The 22,333-nt window shown below is 45.6% G+C and overlaps 1 protein-coding gene across 1 annotated transcript in view; it reads left to right on the plus strand.

The window, feature by feature from the left end:
- The window catches only part of LOC102383087 (two pore calcium channel protein 2-like), a 33,684-nt gene extending 11,944 nt beyond the window's left edge, over positions 1-21,740 (plus strand). Inside the window, exons 7-20 of the mRNA XM_014526265.1 lie at positions 2,919-3,037; positions 3,314-3,415; positions 5,198-5,324; positions 6,611-6,812; positions 7,097-7,241; positions 8,182-8,367; positions 9,602-9,666; positions 10,253-10,340; positions 11,614-11,683; positions 12,325-12,544; positions 12,786-12,876; positions 13,576-13,689; positions 19,476-19,588; positions 21,096-21,740. Of these exons, the coding sequence (XP_014381751.1) occupies positions 2,919-3,037; positions 3,314-3,415; positions 5,198-5,324; positions 6,611-6,812; positions 7,097-7,241; positions 8,182-8,367; positions 9,602-9,666; positions 10,253-10,340; positions 11,614-11,683; positions 12,325-12,544; positions 12,786-12,876; positions 13,576-13,689; positions 19,476-19,588; positions 21,096-21,241 (1,788 nt within the window). The 3' untranslated portion in view covers positions 21,242-21,740. The remainder of the gene's footprint in view (positions 1-2,918; positions 3,038-3,313; positions 3,416-5,197; positions 5,325-6,610; positions 6,813-7,096; positions 7,242-8,181; positions 8,368-9,601; positions 9,667-10,252; positions 10,341-11,613; positions 11,684-12,324; positions 12,545-12,785; positions 12,877-13,575; positions 13,690-19,475; positions 19,589-21,095) is intronic.
- Positions 21,741-22,333: the final 593 nt, after the last annotated feature.

Below are 22,333 nucleotides of genomic sequence, written 5' to 3' on the forward strand. Positions count from 1 at the left end.
CAGATTTGAAGTACTCCTAGAGCTTTGCTGTCAAATTGAAGTTATTCTTTTCATAGGATCCAACTCTTGCTGCCCAGCTTAGGCAGACCATGCACATAGTACAGAACAAACCTACATGTTCCGGGCTGTGACAGTGCAGAACAGTGTGTCTCATCAATAGGATTTCTTTCCTGCTAAGTGAGTGGAGATGTCTGGCCAGCCATGTCTGGAGAAACCGACTCAGTTGTGCAGGAAATAAATTGTAAGGCTTTGGAATGAAAGGAGCCATCGGGCATTGCTAGTAACTTTCTTTGTGTCCAGATCACAAAAATGAGCCACAATGCCCTCTCTTGCGTGGATATACAACATCTTTTATCCCAGGATAATATACCTCATTTTACTTTAAGTGAAATTACACTGCTGTATGGAACAAACACATAGCCAGCTTTCCTTAGGTGGCTGTTTGCAGCTGGGGCTTCCTACAGAGCCTTGCCACACTGGGGATGGGGAAGCCTGTTCGCACTGAGCAAAGGTCTACCCTGGAATTAAATGCAAGTCAACCCTACAGACAAATGATACACCAGTGTAATTTACTATAGAATTTCATGGGGTGATTTTTTTTCTTTTTTTAACTCTACAATACGATGAATTATCCAGGTGCAATGTTGTCCAGAGTCCAGTGAGTCTCTGAAGTCAATGCCTTTGTCTGCATCATTGGATTATCAGTAGTGAAAATCCTTCTCTGCTTGTTTTGCCATCCATGTGGTCACATACTGAATTCTTGCTGGCTTTTGGGAATGGGATCAACAAGATTCAGGATAGAATCTATATACTTTTGGACCATTCTTCTTGTTGGTCCTGATTCTTAATGAAGTGCACATCCCAGATATTCTCTCCAAACCCTGTGCGAGCACCATCCTGTGGCTCTTACCTGTTCTGCAGCCTCACTTGCTTGCCAAGCTATCCTAGACTCCTTCAAGGAAGATGAGCACATCTCAATCCGTAATTGTACTCTCCTCAGACACAACCGGGACTTTGGCCTCTTATTTCTGTAAGCAGAAGGCTGAATCATTGCATCTGCTGCCCAAGGCGACCCTGTCTGTGTGTGAATTCGTTGGCCTCCTTTACTGTGAGGAGAAAACTGGCTCCAGTGGTTTTCAGCTCCGTTGAAGCTTCTGGAGCAGCTGTTTATCGTCTCAGTCTTGCCTTTTCTCAAATTCCCTGTGATCAGTCTGTGTATATGTAGAACGGGGGTGAGAATGGAATCCAGGCATTCCCTTGGGGGGTTTTATCTGTGGGAGGTATTCAGGCCATGCCTGCCAGGGGCTGGAGGGTTGCTAAGACTTAACCCTGACTGCAACTCCCAAGTTGCAAAGTAAGGAGTACATAGCTGTGGAGGCAGTTGCCAAGATGATGTACTGGGGGTGACCTCTGACAGAATGGGGGAGAGCAGGTGTGTCAAGAAGATGCATCTCCTCACAAAGCAGAGCAGGTGGCTTGTTGACCTGTTAGCTGCTGCTTTGGCCACAGAGCATCTGTGATTACCTGCTGTGGTGTGATGGGGCTTTGGAACTTGAATGGGTATCACTGCAGCCCAGTCCATGGTCCCCTTGGAAGTGTTGGACTGGCAGTCCCTTTCTTCTGCTTGTGTTCTTGACCTGGAGCCTTTTCCATGCTCCAAGGTACCTGGTAGCAAGTGGCAAGCAACAAGATTGGAATCCTCTATGTGTGGCCCCTTGTTTCCCTATGGACAATTTGTAGGAGTGGCTTGCTTAGCCTGTAATCTTTCATCCCATTTGTCTTGGGCTGACTGGAATCCATGATCTGGGTCAGCCTGCTCTGGATTGACTGCAACAAATGAGTTTTTAAGTAGGTCACGATGATTCAAATGCTACCATTCAGTGTTTGGTGAACAACACTTGCTATGAGTTGGGGGAGGGGGCTGAGTGAGGGAGGCTTGCTAAATACTCCACTCTGATAAAGCATACTCGGGATGCTTGGACTCCATTCTGCCCAAGTACTGACTTCTGGATAAAGAGAGAAAACAGGAGGAGGGGGGAGCAAGAATGCTTTTTAAACTATAAGAATAAGCACGGGCTTCTGTGCTGCTGAAGTTCACAATCTGAAACTTGTGTCTGACCTTGCATCTTTCTGGCTATAGAGAAACCCTGACACCCTCACAACAGATTGTGCAAGTCTTCGTAGCATGACTGCCTCTCCTTTCTAGCGTGCTTTGATTTGTTCGCTGTTTCTTTTGCTGTTGATTCTAAATTCCTGTCTCTGGGTAATCAACCTGCTGAAATGAATGAGATGATGTGTTCTTCTTGGAGTTGTTATCTCAGGCTGTCTTCAGACTAGGGTCAACGTAGTTGTAGAAATCATCAAGGGCACAAAAAAACTCAGTGTAGAAGGCAACCAAGAAAATTACAGTACAGAGAATCTAGTAGCAAGGTGGTACCTTTTCAGGGTAAAATGTCAGGCTGATAACCAAGCTTGCCCTGGTTCAGCTGGGGCAGGATGATGTGAAGCCAAACTGACTGAGCATTATTTGTCAGGTTCTGTCAGCATGGACCAGCAGTGGTAGCTCCTGGGTTCTGTGCTGCCTGTCTGTCACTATGGGGTGGCTGACCCTGGCATGGAGGCCTGAAAGGGAAGGGGAAGCTTGTGTTGCTTTGTTCCTCAGGGTGGCTTGCAGAGGAGGCATAACTAGCAAGGTCTGCATCCTGAGCAAAACCTTACTGGTGGTTTCGGGTAGGGAGAGGGGTCTTGCCTGCCCCGGGGACTTAGAAGTCCCTGGCTACTGCTGCCACAGCACAGTCTGTTTCTACTGCTACCCTGTACCCTGCCACCATTCTGATGTGCCATGTAAGACAGTGCCCAGGGTTCATGCCCTGCTTACTCGCCTCTTGTTATATTTCTTGTGGCTTATGTCTTGGCAGATGCGGAGAGCATTTCGCAGCATCCGGAACACACTGCCGGAGATCACGTATGTTTTCCTGCTCTTCATGTTCAGCGTCCTCATGTTTTCTCTCATGGCTTTGAAGTTATTTGGTGACAGGTGAGAGTACTCTCCTTGTTGCAGTTCAGTGCGGGTTGTGGGTTTGAAACAGGGCAGCCCCAAATCCAGCAGATCAAATGTGTGAGAATGGGGAACAGTGCCTAGCTACTGCCAGACTGCTTGTTCCTCAGGTCAGTGGGGGCTTGATGCTCTTAAAAATATCATAGCCAGGTGCCTGTAGTCTGAAGTGAACAGCAGCCCCACCAGCCTTTGCACAGCCTGTGTATCAGTCACCTGCTGTCAATATGTAACTTCCTGCTGCTTCTTTCTCCTTAGGAATCTCCAGACAGTGGAAGGATCCCCATATTTCACAAACTACCTAGAAATTGTATTTGACCTGTATGTGCTCGTAACCACAGCTAACAGCCCTGACGTCATGTACGTACCCTGCACTCTGGCAGTGACCTGGCCTTCACAGCACTCCTGAGGCCAGAACTAGAATATCTCACTGCACTGACACACTTAGTGGCAGTAAAATAAATAAATAAATAAATAAAAGACACCACCCTGGGCTTAAAACAGTATGAGCAGCCTAGTGTAGGATCCAAAGCCTTTCTGCAGTTGATGGAAAGATTACCTTAAAGCAGCATATTGGTCATTTCCCTCTACCCCTTTCCCCTGCCTTTGCTTAGGCTTCTTTAACCTAGAGATTGTAAAAGCTAGGAAACCAGTACATCTCTGTTCATATCGTACACATGGTAAAATACTAGTGTGTGCTGGGCTGCCTAACTTATCTTCATTTTTAGTGAAGGGAGGAGGCAGTGGCACATTAAGAGCAATTTGACTCCAAGATCATTCTCTCTGAGCCTTCTCATGCAATGATGTTACAGACTGATGCTGGCATGCTTTAAAACTGTGTTCAGTCTTGTGCTTTGTAGGTACAGTTCCATCCTGTGGAAAGATCTCTTAATGCAACATTTTAAATTGGTGAGTTTAAACCACCACACCTCAGGAAATGCCACTGGAATACTTTCTTGCCCACACAATGCTGCCTCTTTTGTATCCTGATAGGGTTTTCAGTTGCACTGTGATTCACTCAGCTGAGTGACCTGATGTCAACTTTTGAACTTATTTGTATGCCAGAGCTGCATATATCAAATGGTTCAGGCACACATTGTAGTAAACAACTAAAAGGAAATTGTGACTAGAAAGTCAGGGCAGCTGGGTATGCCCCTGAAAATCCTACTTGCCAGCTAATCCAGCAACAAGTGAGGGCTTAAACTAAGCTTCAAATAAGGAATGACTTGGATGGTAAAACTGACCTATCAGTAGTGTTTCTGTAGTCCCAGCCAAAGGCTGCATTAAACTGTTTGACAAAATTTAAATGCACTCATGTTACACTTCCAGTTAAAGCCATTATTTTGATCCCTTTTGAGTTGATATTAATATTCTATGAATGGGACTCAATAGACTCCAATTAACACATTCTTATCAATACGATACCAAACTCTTTTACACAAAAAGTAGACGTTTGTCCCTGGAGTCAGGCTGATAGTCATTCAGGTGACTCTTTTGGATCTGCCACAAAGATAAATTTGTCCCTTTTGCCAACTGTGCACTTAATCACATTTCTGCTAGTTTGAACTCTGACTATACTGAGCAATTTCAGCTCAGCTCCAGATGCTGCTAGTTTCAGTGAGACGGGTCTGTGTGTGTGTAGAGCAGATGGGTGAGGAATTTTGAAAACCTTGCCGTGGAGCATAGGGCTGTGTAGTTTCGGATCACTATAAACCAGCGGTCGGCAACCTATTGCCCACAGGCCATATCTGGCCTGCAGAACCATTGGATCCAGATCACAAATGTGGGGCAGCTTTAAGTGAGGGCTTTGACCTGGGTGCTTCTCCCCATGCTGCTGTGGGGAGAAGTACTGGCCTGCTTCCGACTTGAGACGGGTCGTTCTGGTCTGTGGCTAGCAAAGGTTGCCTATCAGTGCTACAGACTAGTTACAGAACAAACAGACTGTGGCTTCTCTTTCTCAGTGTGCGTAACTTATCTTTATAATTGTTTCATTTGTCTGCTTTTATAGCTGTCTAGAGGGGAATGAGACTTCTCAAAGCCTGTTTGAAACACGATTACAGCAGTTAAGATGATGACTGTGAATTTATCTATGTGCTTGTTGTCTGCTGCAAAAGTGATTAAAGACACTCCCCCTTTCTCTAGGATGCCAGCATTTGACTTCAGTTGGTGGTACTCCCTGTTTTTCATCACCTATGTTATAATCAACACCTACATCTTCATGTCTGTCTTCCTGGCTGTTGTGTACAACAATTACAGAAAACACTTAAAGGTAAAGGCTAGGGAAGCACATCTCCTGATCCAGAAATAGCAAGCTACAGCTTGTCCATGTAGGATTGAAACGCATTGGATTTTATTGACCTCTTCACATTTTTAATGGTTCTCTGCTTCAAAATGGTATGGGGACTGAGGCACATGTCTTATGAGCAGATGCTGAGGGAACTAGGCTTACTTAGTCTGGAGAAGAGAAGACTGAGAGGGGATTTAATTGTAGCCTTCAATTACCTGAAGATGGAGCTAGACTGCTCTTAATGGTAGCAAATGAAAGAACAAGGAACAGTGGACTCAAGTTGCAGCAAGCAAAGTTTAGGTTAGATATTAGGAAAAACTTTCTTACTAGGAGGGTAGTAAACACTAGAACAAGTTACACAGAGAGGTTGCGGAGTCTCCATCCTTGGAGGTTTTTAAGATCCGACTAAACAAAGCCTTAGCTGGGATGACCTCATTGGGGATGGCCCTGCTTTGAGCAGGGGGTTGGACTACGTGACCTCCTGAGGTGCCTTCAACCCTAATTTTCTACAATTCTAAGTGTCCACGTGACACCAGATAGTGCAGGCTTAAACTGGAAGTGCTATTACATAAAGCTGACCCTGTTTGGAGCCCTTTGGAGACAGCCTCCTAATGGAAGCAGGACACAAGGTTCATCATGAAAGCTGTGGTTGCCTTTTCTGATCATAGGGTTCAGCTTCTTGGGGATGGCTAACTCTGTTCTGTGCCACTGAAATTGAGGAAGTTGTTACCATTTATGATATTTAAATTGATTCCTGCTCTTTACTATTCTAGTATGAGAGCCCTCCTAGTGTGTGGTAAAACCATGCAACTCATCCCTCCATACTGTTCTTTATGCATCAGTGTGCCTTGTCTTTATCATGCATTGTGATCCAAGGCCCAGGGTAAGCCACTTTTGTTTTTTTCAGTCTTGCAAGATCTGATCTATAGGACAGAATTGCTGCCAGTGCATCCTGCCTGGATGGACTGAGCGGAAATTGGGGACAGGTGCAATTCATTAGTGGAGAGTAAGGCAGGAGGCTCCTGGTGACCTTCTATCTGCAGTTGCAGCAGATCAGGTGGGTCACATCAGACAAATCCTCCTCTGGTTGCATGGCGACCTTCTTGACCATTTATTTTATTTATTTATTTTTTTTAGTGCATTTCCCCCTAGGTTCTGTTCTAGATTCCATGGCAAAGAATTGTAGATATGAACTTTAAGATGGATGAAAGTGAGGGATAGAGGGGAATTAAGAAGTGAGACCTCTTTAATTCCTTTGTCCTCTCCAGAATGAGATTCGTAAACTTGCCTACATGAAGCGTCACAAGATGGTAGAAGCCTTCAACATCCTAAAGGTCAAGGAGGGCTCAGAATTTGTTGTTAAAGAATCCCAGTGGAAGCAGGTAGTCAAGCTAGTGGCCCCAGAGATCAGCACTTCCCATCGAGAGCTCTTGCTGAGAATCTCAGATGATGAGCAGAAAGGTTATGTGGGTGAGTAGGAACAAACTGAAAACTGTGAAATCACACTTGGTGTGTAGAAGGTTTTGGGGGTGAGGGGGCAGGGAAGCTCTTCTTGCTTAAACAATAGCATTGCTATATTTGTTTTTTAAATACTACTAGGGAAACTGAATCCTAAGCATCTACTTGGCTGGTCCCTTGCCCTTGCAAAACTGGATCTGCTGTTATCCAGGCTTCTTGTGCAAATTTCTGCTAATGTGAACTCCTAAGGGGCTTGCATTCTAAATGGTAACATGTAGCATCCTTGACTGTTGCAGACAAAAAGTCATTTGTGCGTCTGGCAGACCTTCTGAACATCCAGGTGATCACGATGAAAATCCGAAGCCATCCCCTGGAACGTTGGCTGCCCCATGTCTATAACTCTGCATCAAGCAGATTTCTGCGCAGCATGGTTAGACACAAGTAGGTGTCTCTGCTCTCTCAACAGGCAGCCTCTAATACTTAATATGTTGCCAACCAGTAATTCTTTCCAGGCAAGTGTTCCTTTTGGCAACAGACTGGAATAGTCCAACACTGCACAATTGAATGTGCTGCATATGCTTTTTCAAAAGTCTTGGCCTAGATTTAGCTCCTGCTCAAGTTGCTGGGAGTGTTACCTCTAACATGAGTAGAAGAGACTGCACAGTGCTGAGCCCACCAGAAATTTCCCAACAAGCACAATTCAGTTTTTTCACTGCTTGGGGGACAACTGAGCAGATGTTGGTTAGAGGTGGCTGGTACAAGAGTTTTCAGATAAAATGAATATTGAGACCCACAAAAACCTGGCTGTTCCTTTCCATCCTTGGACTTAAGTGCTATGTGAAACTTATAGTAACTCAGTAATGTCTATAGCAATAGGCAGTTTTCTCCATTTCACTGACTTATTCAACTGGTGCTAAGAGCTAATTTAGGGCTTGGTATTCTTTATAGCCCACCATTTCACTTGTCTGGTTTCTTTCTTCTCTTCTACTTTCTACACTCACCTTCTTATCAGTACTGCCAGCTGGCTTTGATTTGATGCCAGCTGAATTATTACTAGTGTCTGAAAAGTGCTCATTTCTGATGGTAGGAAAATACACTGTTGTTCACTGTGACTTGAGCACACATTTTTCAGTAGATTTCAAGTGTAAGACAGTCATAAGAACTCTCCTAAATACACAATTGTAGAAAATACTGAAATTGGAAAAAATGGCTGGTTGGCAAAGCTGCCTTGATGAGTAAGTGGGTGGGGGGCGGTTGTCAGTGGGGGAGAAGAGTGTTCTTTGAACAATGACTTGTTCTGTCATTGCATATAAAAGTGTGTGTTGGTTTTTTTTTGTTTTTTTTTGTTTGTTTGTTTGTTTTGTTTTTTTTTTCCTTGCAGGAGATTTGTTTGGATTTACGATGTGATCATTCTAATAAATGCTATATTCATTGCCCTGGATGAGGAAAACCCACTGATTTCGTATGCAGAGTGGGCTTTCCTTTCTCTGTATATCATTGAGATACTCTTGAAGCTGTATACTTATGAACCCAGGACATTCTTTGCAAAGAACCAGTTTTGGAACTGGTAAGTAGGGTTCTTAGTTGTGTGTGGCTTTCTTAGCTGCATTAGGAATGTAGAAATGACTTGGGTTTTTTTGTTGTTTGAAAAGGTGCAGTTACATGTTACAGTTAGCATATGCTAACCTAAGGAATACTAGGTTGTGTTCTATAAAGAGAGCACATGCTGTGAGCAGTTGGAGGCTACAGGGTTTTTTTTTTTTTAAATACCCTCTCTAACATGCGCTGCTCTGACCTGCCCTTGAGGGCTGGGGAGCAGGTATGTGGCTAAGAGCTGCCAAGTCTGATCCATGCCTGCCCAGTTTGCTTGCTCTCTAGGACAGGATACAGTCCCAGCTTAGGTCTGCACCAGCCTGGACTGAGTTTGCATCATCCCCTGCCAGCCTGGATCAAGTCTCTGCTTCACTTGTTGCTTCCCCCTTTTTGTCTTTCTCCCATCCCACCTGCACCCTGCTCACCTGTGCTTGCTGGCACTGTCTCAAAGGAGCAGGCAAGGAAGGGGAATATGCCCACCTGCTGCTGCCACTCTCTGGGTTGAGCTCCGCCCAGACAGCATTGGTGGATGGGTGGATTCCCCTTCCCTGACTGCTCCCCCAAGATAATGCCAACAAGGCACATAAGCAAAGGGGGAAGGAAGGAGTCCAGAACAGAAACAGAGGGGAAAGGACTGTGCGCGCGCCAGGGGGTGGGGATCCTTACCTTTTAGGGTTTCTCTGGCTGCTGGCTCTCTGCACTGTCACACTGGGACAGGATAGAGTATCCAAGTGGGGAAGGCTGGGAGCAGTGCCTCCTGGGATGTTGCAGGACCACTTTCCACTCACCTTGGCCCTGTATAGTAGTTTGACACGTCTGCAAAACGAGCTGCTCAAGATGAGCTAGAGAGAATTCTTGCTGAAAGAACTCTGAGATGCTCAGAGGGCATTTAGTTTGTTTTCCCACCCTAATGTGCGGATGGTCCTGTTCTTAAGAGCACTTAACACATCTGAAAGGTAGTGTGCAACAGAAAACAACTAGTTTTCATTTGGAATCCTCTTGCAAAAGTTTCATGGATCTAGTCTGGCAAAATCCATGCTTGCATTTTTGGTCCAGCTCCACATTCAAGTGCACATGAGCATTTATAAGCCCATGTCTAAACATTTTTCAGGATTCCAAGTGCTGTGTATGTCACTAGCCTACTGTGTATGGTAGCAAAAGGACTGAGATGACAGTTTTTAATAGAATCATCCTTTTCTCTGCACTAGGTTTGACACCTTAATCATCATTGCTGCTCTGGTAGCTACAATACTCAATGCTGCATTCAAATCAAGTAAGCTCAGCATTGCTTTCCTATTTATGTCTGATTTGAGTAGGTTATATCTAGTTGGCAGATGTCTGAAATTCAGAGGCTTTCAACATGGCTGTAAGCACACACTACCTATTTTGGTAACAGGATTTGTTATGGGTTTGTGATGTGTGAAGAAAGTTGGGGGGTGGGGGGGTTAAGTACAGTAAATAATGAAGGAGTTCATATTTTTAGACCAAAAGTACTATAACAGATAAGCTAGCTACGCATCAACAATGAAAGGTATCCATTTAACGTAAATCCTACCTCTTATGTTGCGTGGACCACTGGGGAGAGAATCTTCAGTTTGACCTTGTTTGTAATATTACACCCCCAGACCCATAAGTATATACATGTTTCTAATGGAGGTTCTGTGGCTGGGGGGTGGGGGCAGTGCTAGAAATGAGCAAACTTCCTTGTGATGCTGGGTTGTTCAGAGTAGGATGGTCTGAACAATGTTTTTAGCCACCTGACACAGCTCCGAATGCGAGTTTTTACATTCCTATCTTAAGCAGACAAAGAAGCGTTATCAATTAAGAGTATATTAAAAGCTGATTATTTTCTTACTCAGCAAGTAAATACAATGGTCAGCAGGTGTTGGACATTGTCTTCATACTGCGAGTCCTCAGGCTCATAAGGATTGTTGACAGCATTCAAAGGTACAGAAGCAAGAGGGCTTGCAGCCTTTTCCTAAGAGTGAGCTGTTCTGGAGGGTGGCCTGGCAGTGATTCTGAGCTTGTTGGCTATCAGCTTTGACCAATTTGTGGCTAGCTGAGTGTGTTTTTAGGCCTTGTGAAACCTGTAGTGTGGTTTACCCAAGTCACATTTAGGCTTGGAGGAAACTAGGGCTGGAAGGGACCACATGAGGTCATCTAGTCTAACACCCTGCTCAATTCAGGATCATTTGTGACTAACCTATCCCAGAGAAGTGTCTGTTCAACTGCTTTCAAAAGGTTCCAGGGATGGAGATGCTACAGCTTCTCTAAAGTAACCTGTTCCAATACTTGACAACCCTCATAGTCAGAAAGTCCCTCCTAATCTCCAGCCTAAATTTTGCATGCTGCTGCCTGTTTTAGAGGTGGAACATAAGTGTAGACCCAGCCGTTGGTCTGAGCAGCCATCCCTACCAGTCTAGTTCATGTTGGAGTAAAGCTGGTGCTCGCAAAGGCGAGGCTATGCCAACTAAACTGATCTTGGTATTTCACTCTCATCACCAATCTGTTCCTTTTTAAAACGGCGTTTGGTTGTGACCCAAAAGTGTTGCAAGAATATATGAAGGGGTTGTGAACAACATTTTAAAAATGGATTGACAAACTAGAAAAATGGATTCTCCTCTAAAGGAGAAAAATGTAGGAAACTCTGGCTTCCCCTCACAGGCTGTCAGACTTCCAGCCTGCAAGGGGCTGCTTGGGGATCCCCATGCTGCACGCACTCCTCCCTGCCCCACATAGCCTGTAAGAAGCTGGGGGCAGGAGGCAGCAGGTCAGGATTGAGGAGCACTGGGTTGGGACTGGCCATCAATATTTACAAATAGGTCCTGGTACAAAAAAGGCTGAGAGCCACTGTTTTTAAAAAAATTGTTCTGAGGCATGGAGCTTCCTGTCCCAACAGGAATAAGAGTGACACTCTGACACTGTGCAGTACCTGCACAGTAAGGGCACTCGCATGTTCTAGGTGTCCTCAGGGGGTTGCTGCTAAACAGACTTCAGCATAACTACCCCCAAAACCTGCTTGCTTTCACCCTGCCTCAGTAGTGGAGGAGGACAGAAAACTGGAACTAACAGAAGCAATCTAGCCAAGAATGTACTCAACTACCTGCAAAACAAAATGCTGCCTTTTTGTTCAGAGGGGCTGGTTCTTGGAATAGTTTCCTAAGTAAACATCTTCATGCAGTGCAGTCTTCCTATGTTCTCATGAATCCTTGTGCTCTAGGTTCCGGGTTATCATGAACACGCTAATAAACATTGTGCCTACAATGCTGACATTTGGCGGGCTGGCTTTGGTGAGTCTTCTCGTTGTTGTACCTCTAAAGTGTAAAGGGTTGGCACATCCAGTAGCAGCATGCCCTTGTTTAAAGGAAGGGCAGAATCACAACAGTGTACATATACTCAAGTCTTCAGAGTTAGTTGAGGGGTAAATAATATCAGACAGGATGAGATTCTGCCTAACCACCAGAAGTAGAGATCAGTGTGGGATCTAGGAGTGATGGCAAGTGTGTAGGACCAGTATGGAATCCAGAACTTCAGTCTGGCCAAGTAGAAACCCCTCCTTCACCTCCCAAGAATGTCTCTAAAAAAGGTACACTATTGGTAAGAATGAAAAATATCCTGGTCCCTTAAGATTTTATTGGAAAGTCTCTTCCTTGCGTGTTCAACTCTAGTCTTGTTTTTTGCATAGATTTTGCTTCTCTATGGACTGGGTCTCTATTGGTGCTAGCCTTAGTCCAAACACTAATGCTGTTGGAGGAAAAACTATGGCTGGGTCGAGTGTTTCAGTATTTAAACACAAAGCTGGGACACGCATGGAAGGAATGTTTAGCTTGCAGTGGTCATGATAGAACTGTAGACCCTTTATTACTGTGCATGGCAAAATTGCCACATCTTTCTCTGCAGAGAAAGCCAGTAACTCTTCCTCCTCTCACAGGTGGTATACTACATGTTTGCTATCATTGGTATGGAAGTGTTCCAAGGGAAAATCCAATTCTTTGCAGCAGGATCCACTGACCCTCATGCCTTAGAATGTGGAAACTTGGCCTTAAAAGATTCTACGTTTGCTAGAGCGAAATACTGCAAGAACAACTTCAATGATATTGCATCTTCATTCATTGTTCTGATGGAGCTAACGGTTGTTAATCAGTGGCATGATATCCTTTCAATACTCAAAACAGAGTTTGTAAGTACAGCCCAGTGAAGTCAGTGGAAAGGCTTCCTGCTGTACACACTTGACTTCAGTGTAGTCAGAATGCAGAAAGATCTTGGTGTCCTAAAGAGAGCTCACTTGTCACAAGGTATAATGAGTCTGGCTGCCTTGACTGCTCAAGCAGGGTGCCTTTTGTCACCTAGATATGTTTCCTCTTGGTTTTAGTCCTTAACTTTTATTTATACTTCTTGCCAGTGGATTTGCACGTGTAACTCATCAGGCTGCAAAGCTGTACTTCATCGCCTTCCACATTGTGGTGGTTATTATGATTGTTAAGTATGTTTTTGCAGAGTGCTCATCTGCTTGGAGGGGGAAAGGGAGAGTTTGAGATGGAGGCTTCTGCGCAACTGACAAAGCCATGATTAAAGTCCAGTCAGTCCCTGGAGCCCTGCTGTGCTGTAAAGAGCATATAGTTGAGCCCTGAAAGTGTAGGCTGTGGTGGTCTACCCTACAAATACCCCCTATTGACTGATAGGTAGAGTGGTATTGAGCTAGCGGAGGGTTTAGGGGTGGGAATGACCAGTCTCTTCCTTGGGCAAGACTAGACAGGAAGCAGCAGTTGTTGTCGTCATCATCTTGCAGATGGCTTGGATGCTCTAGAGGCAGGCAGGACTCTGGCTATAAATGAGCATATCACTTTGGGGGTCAGGCAAAAAACTAAATAATGTGCTGCACTGGGGATGGGAGCTGGAAGAAGAAAAATGTTGCTCCATGAGTTATAGCAGGGCTCTGGAAAGGGACTTGACCAGTTCCTCTATCTCTCTGTGGTACTAGCACAGTGCAACATCTGTTGGTCCCAGGCAAGTGCAAGGAAGCCAGCCACCAACTGACTGAGCCTTCTACTGATTGTGCTTATGGGCAAGGAATCTTTCAGTACCCCATGACATACACTAATCACTGTTGTGATGATGGGCATGGCGGAAACACAGGGACACAATATGCTGCTTATGTCTTTCTGCTCATTGTTTCCCTCAGCATCTTCATAGCATTTATTCTTGAAGCTTTCTTCGTTGAGTATTCACTTGAAAAGAGTGAAGTAGAAACAGCCATTGAGAAGAAAATTCAGGAGCTGGGAGTAGGAGTCCAAGAGTAAGTCGTCTAGGACTGAAACTAGTTTCTATTAGTGTATGTCTCGACATGTACGGCTTGTGGTGGGAAATATAAGGATGCTGTTGTTTCTGTGGTGCCTAACTCAGAAATGCAGTTGTTCAAGCATCTGAGCCAGGATTCCCGGAACTCCTGCAACCATTGGTGGCGGGGGGGTGTTGTTTTTTTGTTTTTGTTTTCAAATCGCATCTCTCATTTTGGGGAGCAACTCTGTTTCTTTTTGTAAGGTACTTCTGTAAGAATCGTAGAAACCTAGGGTTGGAAGTGACCTCAGGAGGTCATCTAGTCCAGTCCCCTGCTCAAAGCAGGACCATCCCCTACTAGATCATTCCAGACAGGGCTTTGTCAAGCTGGGCCTTAAAAACCTGCAAAGATGGAGATTCTGCCACCTCTCTAGGTAACGCATTCCAGTGATTCGCCATCCTCTTAGCGAGAGTGTCTTTCCTAATAACCAACCTAAACTTCCCTTGCTGTAACTTGAAACTATTGATCCACCATTGAGAACAGTCTAGCTCCATTCTCTCCGGAATCACCTTTCTGATAGCTTAAAGGCTGCAATCGAATGCCCCCTCAGTCTTCTCTGGACTAAAGAAGCCCAGCTGCCTCAGGCTGTCCTTGAAAATCATGTGCCTGCAGCCCCCAAACCATTTTTGTTGCCTTCCACTGGACTCTCTACCGCTTGTCCACATATTTTTCTATAGTGGGGGCCCAAAACTGGACAGAGTACTCCAGATGTGGCCTTACCAGTGCTGAATAGAAGGGAATAATCACTTCCCTTGATCTCCTGGCAGTGTTCCTACTAATGCAGCCCAGTATGCTGCTGTTCCTGGCAACAAGGGCACACTGACTTTTTTTGTCCAGTGTAACCCCCAGGTCTTCTGGCTAAGCAGCAGCTCTGCGAAAGTTGGTCCCAAGCCTATAGCAGCAAATGGAATTTATTTCAGCGCAAGTGCCAGACTTTGTGCACATCCTTGTTGAACCTCATGATATTTCTTTTGGCCCAATCATCCAATTTGTCTAGGTCTCTCTGAATCCTAGCCCTACCCTCCAGCATATCTACTACTCCCCCCAGCTTGGTGTCATCCACAAACTTGCATAGGGTACAATCCATCCCATTTTCCAGATCATTAATGAAGATACTGAATACAACCAGCCTCAGGACTGACCCCTGGGACACTCCCCTTGATACCAGCTGCTAACTAGACCTTGAGTCATTGATCACTGCCCATTGAACCTGACTATCTAGTCAGCTTTGTCCACCTTCCAGTCTATTCATCCAACCCATACTTCCTTAGCTTGCTTGCAAGAATGCTGTGGGAGTCCACATCAGAAGCCTTGCTAAAGTCAAGGTGCATCACACCTGCTGCTTTCCCTGCATCTACAGAGCCAGTCATATCATAGAAGGCAGTCGGGTTAGTCAGGCATGACTTGCCCTTGGAAAATCCATGCCAATTGTTCCTGATTATTCTTTTCCTCCAAGTGCTTCAAAATGGATTCCTTGAGAACCTGCTCGATCTTTCCAGGGAGTGAAGTGAGGCTGACTAGTATGTAGTTCTCTAGATCCTCCTTCTTCCCTTTCTTAAAGATGGGCACTATATTTGCCGTTTTTTCCAATTGTCCAGGGCCTCCCCCAATCACTATGAGTTTTCAGAGATAATAACCAATTGCTCTGCAACCACAACAGCCAATTACCTCAGTACCCTCAGGTGCATCGCATCCAGTCCCATGGACTTGTACACATCAAGCTGTTCTAAATAGTCCCGAACCTGTTCTTTCACCACTGAGGGTAGCTCACCTTCTCCCCAAACTGTGCTGTCTAGTGCAGTCTGGGAACTGATCTTGCCTGTGAAGACCGAGGTAAAACAGGCATTGAGTACTTAAGCCTTTTCCGCATCATCTGTCACTAGGTTGCCTCCTCCATTCAGTAAGGGACCGACACTCTCCCTGATCTTCCTCTCGTTGCTAACATTTGTAGAAACCCTTCTTGTTATCCTTCACATCCCTTGCTAGCTGCAACTCCAGTTGCACTTTGGCCTTCATGATTTCATCCCTGCATACCTGAGCAATATTCTTATCCTCTTCCCTAGTCACTTGTCCAAGCTTCAACTTCTTGTAAATTTCCTTTTTGTGTTTAAGCTCACAGAGTTCCCTGCTAAGCCAAGCTGTTCTCCTGCCATATTTGCTATTCTTCCTGCACACTGAGATGGTTTATTCCTGTCATCTCAGTAAGGTTTCTTTTAAAATACAGTCGGCTCTCCTGGACTCCTTTCTTCCTCAGACTGGCCTCCTAAGGGATCCTGCCCATCAGTTCCTTGAGCGAGTCAAAGTCTGCCTTTCTGAAGTCCTGGGTCCTTACTCTGGTCTCCTATCTTCCTTTTGTTAGGATCCTGAACTCGGTCATCTTATGGTCACTGCTGCCCAACTTGCCATCCACTTCTGCATCTCCCACCAATTCTTCCCTGTTTGTGAGCAATAAGTCAAGAAGAGCATGGCCCCTAGTTGGCCATTCCAGGACTTGCACCAGGAAGCTGTCTCCAGCACTCTCCAAAACCTTCCTGGATTGCCTGCGCACTCTGTTGTATTGCCCTCCCAGCAGATGTTAGGAAGATTTTGGAATCTCCCCTGAGAACCTGAGTCTGTGATCTGGAAATGCCTGCTTTGAAGAAAGTCTTGTCTACCTCATCCTTCTGGTCTGGTGGTCTTTAGCAGATCCTCACCATGGCATCACCTTTGTTGTTCTCTCCTCTGATCCTAACCCAGAGAATTTTGACAGGCCTATCTCCAGTTTCATACTGGAGCTCTGACCAATCATATGGCTCTTTTACATAAAGTGCAACTCCTCCTCCTCTTCTTCCCCCTGCCTGTCCTTTCTGAAGTTTGTACCCATTCATGACAGTGCTCCAGTTATGTGAGCTATCCCACCAAGTAGCTGTTATTCCAATTGCATCATAGTGCTATGACTGTGCAAGGACTTCCAGTTCTACCTTGTTTCCCAATCTCCGCACATTTGTGTACTGGTACCTGAGGTGACTAGCTGATTGTCCTACTTCCTCAGGAAGAACAAGGCCGCCTCTGTTGCCCCTTCCTGCTTACTCTTGCTCCAGGTCTTCCACTTCCCCTCTTACCACAGGGTTTGTTCTCCATTCCCTGGCAAACTTAGTTTAAAGCTCTCCCTACTAGGTTAGTGAGCCTGTCTGCAAAAATGCTCTTCCCTCTCCAGGTGCATCCCATCTCTTCCCAGCAATCCTTCTTGGAACAACATCCCATGGCTGAAGAAGCCGAATCCCTGCTGGCAATGCCACCTGCCCAGCCATGAATTAATCTGTAGGATGCATCTGCTCTTGCTGAGGCCCTTCCCCTTGACCAGAAGGACTGAGAAGAATACCACCTGAGCCCCTGTCCCCTTCACCTTTGCACCTGGAGCCCTGTAGTTGCACTTGATCTGCTCAGAGTTACTCCTGATGGTATCATTGGTGCCTATGTGGATAAGCAGCATGGGGCTGTAGTCAGAGGGTCAGATGAGTATCAATAATCCCTCCATCACATCTGAGATCTGGGCTCCAGGCAAGCAGCAGACATACCAGGACAACAGGTCGGGCTGGTAGATGAATCCCTCTGTCCCCCGCAGAAGGGAGTCAACCATCACCACCCATCGCTTCCTCTTCATGACAGTAGCTTCAATCCTCCACACCTTGGGGATTTCTGCCCTGGCCTCTTTAACCAAAGGATTGTGCTCCTCCTCCTCTGTTGCTAGCGCTCCATATCTGTTCTCCAGGCAAACCGCTGCAGATGGGGGATAATGATGACTTCTTGCTGCCAGAGGTTGCAAGCTTCCAGCTTCCTGAGAGTTCATGCCCTCTTCCTTTTCTAGAACCGCCTCTGGCAGTCCTTCCTTCACAGTCCTAAAGGTTTCCTCCAACATGAAGTTGAAGAAGTCTTCCTGGCCGAGGATGCTTCGGAATCGGCCATCTCTCTGGGTCTCCTAATCTGCTTCTTTCCAAGCAGACCTTCCCTTGCAAACTCCTCTGTAGCTGGCCTGTTTGCTGTTTCTTGATCTGGAAGGGTTCCCTTGTCCCTGCAAACCTCTCTTCTCTCAGAGGAAGCTTAAACTAAAAGAATGTGAGTTTCCAAGCAAACTCCTCCTTGCTCTGGATTCTAGTTAAACAACAAGCTTAAGTCTGACATGCTTAAGTCTGTCCTGTTTACTTCTCCCTGTTCACTGTTCCCCTGGTTGCTTGAACTGTTTCTTTTATGTATCTCTCCTGGGCCTGGATTGACTAGGCCCCTTTTTAGGGTCTTTTTTCCAGGCATTAATCAATTAGCAACCAGCTACTCTGAGCGCACAAACCCACCAAACAGACCTCAGCAAGCCAAACACTTGGCTCGCTTACCTTCCCAAAGCAGAATCTGGTGCCTGGTGCCTTTTCCCCTTCCTCCTCTTGCTCCCAGTGGACTGCTTACAAACTGTCCTGTTTGCTAATCCTTGTTTGCTGAAGAACCTCTCTAATTTATACCCCTCAGCTCCTCTATCTCTCTGCCTCTTCACAACCTGTCTTTGTCAAAGAGGCTTAGGTTTTTGAGAGCAGGTTTAGTTCAACAGTGTCTCAATCACCCCAAAAAAGTGCAATAGACAATATCTGGGGGAAAGCTCAGTTATTTCCAGGGACAGGATAGCTACCACAAAATTGGACTAATTTCTTTAGCCCAGATCTCTGTACCCAAAATTGCTCTTCTGCTACAACCATTTCCTTGCTCTGTTGGAAGCACCTGGGGCCTTGTCTGGACTCTGAGGCAGTGAGGTGTGAATCGTTTAAAGCCTAGTCTAGAACAAGGCCTAGGAAGTAGTAGTCTTATACCTATTTTGAATGTTACCCTCACCTAGATGAGCCATATAAGCTGTCCTTTTCCAGTGATATTGCATGGCTGTAGCTACACCTGCAGAGGAGAGGCACTGACGCAGGTTGCAGATGGACTAATTTATAGAGGCACTCTGCTTGATGAAGCTTTCTGGTCCTCAAGTGGACCTCTTCTATGAATTGGCATCCAGTATTTATCTCTCTTGGGCTTGACATCCACGCACGCGCTCTTGCTCTCGCGCGCTCTCGCTCTCGCTCTCTCTCTCATTCTGTTCAGAAAGGCTAGGAATCCAGAAACTTATGGGATTGCTGCTGGTGATCAGACCTTGAGTGTTGAACACAGCACAGGGCAAACTGGGGGCAAGCTAGGAAGAAGCATGACCTTTAGTTGGAAGTTCTCCAGAGCATCACAAGATGGGATGGATTGTTCTCATGTGGATAGGTAGCAAGTTTGGGGCTAGAGGGTCAGGGAAGGGGAGCAGGAAAGCATCAGGACTAGGTGACAGACATTTTGGGTTGTGAGAGGGAATGGCAGACCAGTGCATGCTTGCTATCTGAGGCTGGAGTTTTTTCTTTTAACAGGAAGTCTGTGGGTGTCAGTGACATGCTTATCAACACTCTCTTATGCCTAGGATGGCTCTTGTGCTCTCCCTGCCCCAAATGGCATTTCCCTTTTCCTTCCTCCTAGAGTGGTGGGAGTCCTGCTTCCCTACTGCAGGGTGGGACTGACTGACCAGAGCTCCTGCATGGGGAGGAGCCAGTGCAGATGAGCAAGTATCTGCCATGACTCTTAAGTTGCAAGTGTCATTAAGGCCAGTGGGCAAGCAGGCTGAGGGTGTGGGACTGGATTGGTGAATGGCTTCCTGGGGGGAAAAAGAGAATTTATTCCTCTACCCCCCTCTTTTTTTTAAGGGAAGAGCTACTGGATGGTAAACTAATAGACAACATGGAAACTACTGAGAACAACCTTGAAGGGGATGGAATAAAGACATCTAGAGGTCTTGTCTTTAAAATTGCTTCTAAAAGTAAGTGGTTGCTCCCACAGGCTGTTCTCTAGGGCATGAACCCACTAGCAACTTCTGCTTATTGATCAAATGTCTTTTTGTGGAGTCTAAGCTGTAGTGGGAAGGCCCACTGGCTTGTAGATGGAGAGTCCTGGCTGATTTTGCTGTGAATTGCAACATTGGTGGTGGTGGGGACAGTTGCACTAAATGCAACTGTCTTCTGTTCTTGAGGTACCTCAATGGCCACCCTAACTGGGTACCACATGCCTCCAATCAGCCAAGACGGTCTGCTGTTGGACATGCTGTTGCTAACTGTCACTACTGCAATGTGGCACAGTGTCCTCACCATGTAAATTGGCTTTGGTGGAAGTTCCCTCTGCTGCTCCCAGTAAACTGATGAAATGCTTAAAGCCTCAGTTTCCCCTACCTCCCCCTTTCCCCTCCAGTCCCACCAAGTAAAGTCTGAATCTAAAATGGATCCCCTTCCTGCCTCAAGTCGTAATGAGACAAGTGGGAAAGTTGATTACGGTTGCATGGCACTCTGTTGCTGGAACCACCTGGTGATTCTTCAGAAAACTTCTTTCAGAGCAGGTGGGTGGCCCAAGGGATGTCTATTCTGTTTAATGTTCCTTGTCCATTCAGCACAATGGGCTCAGCGTGGTGCCAGCTGGACTGGCCAAGTTGCGCTGTGGCACTGTCAGGCCCAATGGTCAATCAGAATGCAAGTTGTGGCTGGCAAAACCAAAAATGCTGTTCTAATAGTGTCTGTGTTTGTGTCCTGTAGCAGTTTTGTCTCTCTTGTTCCTGGGCCTTGCAGCACACACTCCACCTCCTACAATAGCTACTTGATTTAAGGAACAATCTTGGTGGTTCATCTTCTCCTCCAGATGTTAGAAGCCTCTCTTCTGTTGAACTCTTCTTCTCATATCCATTCCATTTTCATCCTGACTGAGATTCTTTGGTAACTCTGAATCTCCCATACTACTTAATGTAATATCTCTTTCCTCCCACTAAGGTGTTCTCTCTGTAGCTTTGCTGTTTCCTATTTAAATATCACTGTTGATACAAAAATGAGTGAAATCCTGAGTTCTGAGGCTTCATATGTTGCCTGCTTTCCTGTCCCCTCCTCCCCAAGCTGTCAAAACTTCCTTCAGAAGTCTTATGAACAGAAGCACTTAATTTAAACAGAATGATCTTTACCATGTGTGTTCAGGGTGCTTGATAGTAAGTGGGGGAGGGGAGAAAGAAGTAGGAAATATGCCATGGGAGTAAAGCCTGTGGAAAACAGTTCTTTATATTCATGGGCTCTTGCAGGACTTAACATGAGCTGACCTGAAGAGCTGTCCTACCCCTCACTTGTTGGGGAGTAAGAACGTAGGCAGTTGGAATGAACACCCCTGTGACATTACCCAAATTGATGAACATGTTGCAGAAGGACCTCACTCATTCGGGCCCTGAATGTATGTCAAGGGGATGGAGGTGATTTGTATGTGCCAGTAAAGAAACCCATGTGTCTTTATGTTCTTAGGGTATAGGACAGTTGATGCATTGCTTCAGCGTATGTTTGAAGCAGAGATACCTTCGGAAGATGAAGGCCTTTCATTCGATGAGATCTTGAACCTCTCCCCTGCTGATCTTTACCCGAAGAGTCCCACCTTTGATAGTGCTGCATAAATGAGAACCCCCAGTACCAGCAAAAGAAATGCAAATTCTCGGATGTCATTTAAAACATTTGGCCTCTGTCTTCGTCTGATACAGTTCTGATGTGCAGAGAACTTCCAGCTTTGTTACAGATCTGCAGGATAGTGCTCTTTTTGCACACTGGGTAGATGAAATGTTTCAAGTGGCAACATAATGCTGGAATCTCCTGAGTCCTGATGATGGAGTCAGATTTACCTGGTATGAAAGTTCTCATTAACTTTGAACTGGAAGCCTGATAAAGGGAAAGCACATGGAGAGTTGAGTGTGCATGTGGAAATTCTAGGCAGCACACCAAGAAATTGTGCTATCTACAAATACTATGCTCTTACATATGTTTAAGAAGCTGGCCTTACTAAGAAATATGCAACTACTTGTACCTGAATACTTTCTAGTACAGTAACTTTTTATATGTATTATTAATCACAATTGTGAACAAATGTATGTTGAGATAATGAAAATAAATAATGTGGCTCTGGCACTGTGGCTGGATATGAAGTTGCTAGTTCAGCCCCTACTTCAGTAGCCCTTTAAAATCAAATGTTTGCTACTGGAATTGGTTGGTGGGGGTGGGCCAGTTCCAACCCTGCCCCCTCCCTCCCCCACACGCGCGCACACTTTTTTTTTCATAGTTGTGAAATACTGCTCTGAGTGCATGTGTATGAATCTGTAGCTACTAAAACTATCTTCCTTTAGTCCCAGCAGGGTAGTAGGAAGGAGAACATGTGGACAGGCCTCCAGTTACTCCCTAGAACTTGTTTCCATCAGCAAGCTGCTCTGCCTCCAAAGAAGCTCTCAGAACATCTGTCTCCAGCCTAAACTGATGCAAAGATGCCTGCCCTGAAAGTGCTCCCCACAGGGAGGTGAATAAAAAACTGTTTGGTGAATGCTTATTTTTGGGGTGGTTTCAGCATGAGTGAGAAAGAAGAGGCAGTGGGTTTCATTCATAAACTGGAGGCCGATGGTCTGTGCCATGTGCTTAACCTGTAGCTAAAGGTGAAAGTCCCTTTTATGCTTCACCCGTGAACAAGATATATCAGGAAGTAGGGTCTTAAGTCAAACACTCTC

The sequence above is a fragment of the Alligator sinensis genome, unplaced genomic scaffold, assembly GCF_000455745.1.
Source record: "Alligator sinensis unplaced genomic scaffold, ASM45574v1 scaffold538_1, whole genome shotgun sequence".
NCBI classification, from domain to species: Eukaryota; Metazoa; Chordata; order Crocodylia; family Alligatoridae; genus Alligator; species Alligator sinensis.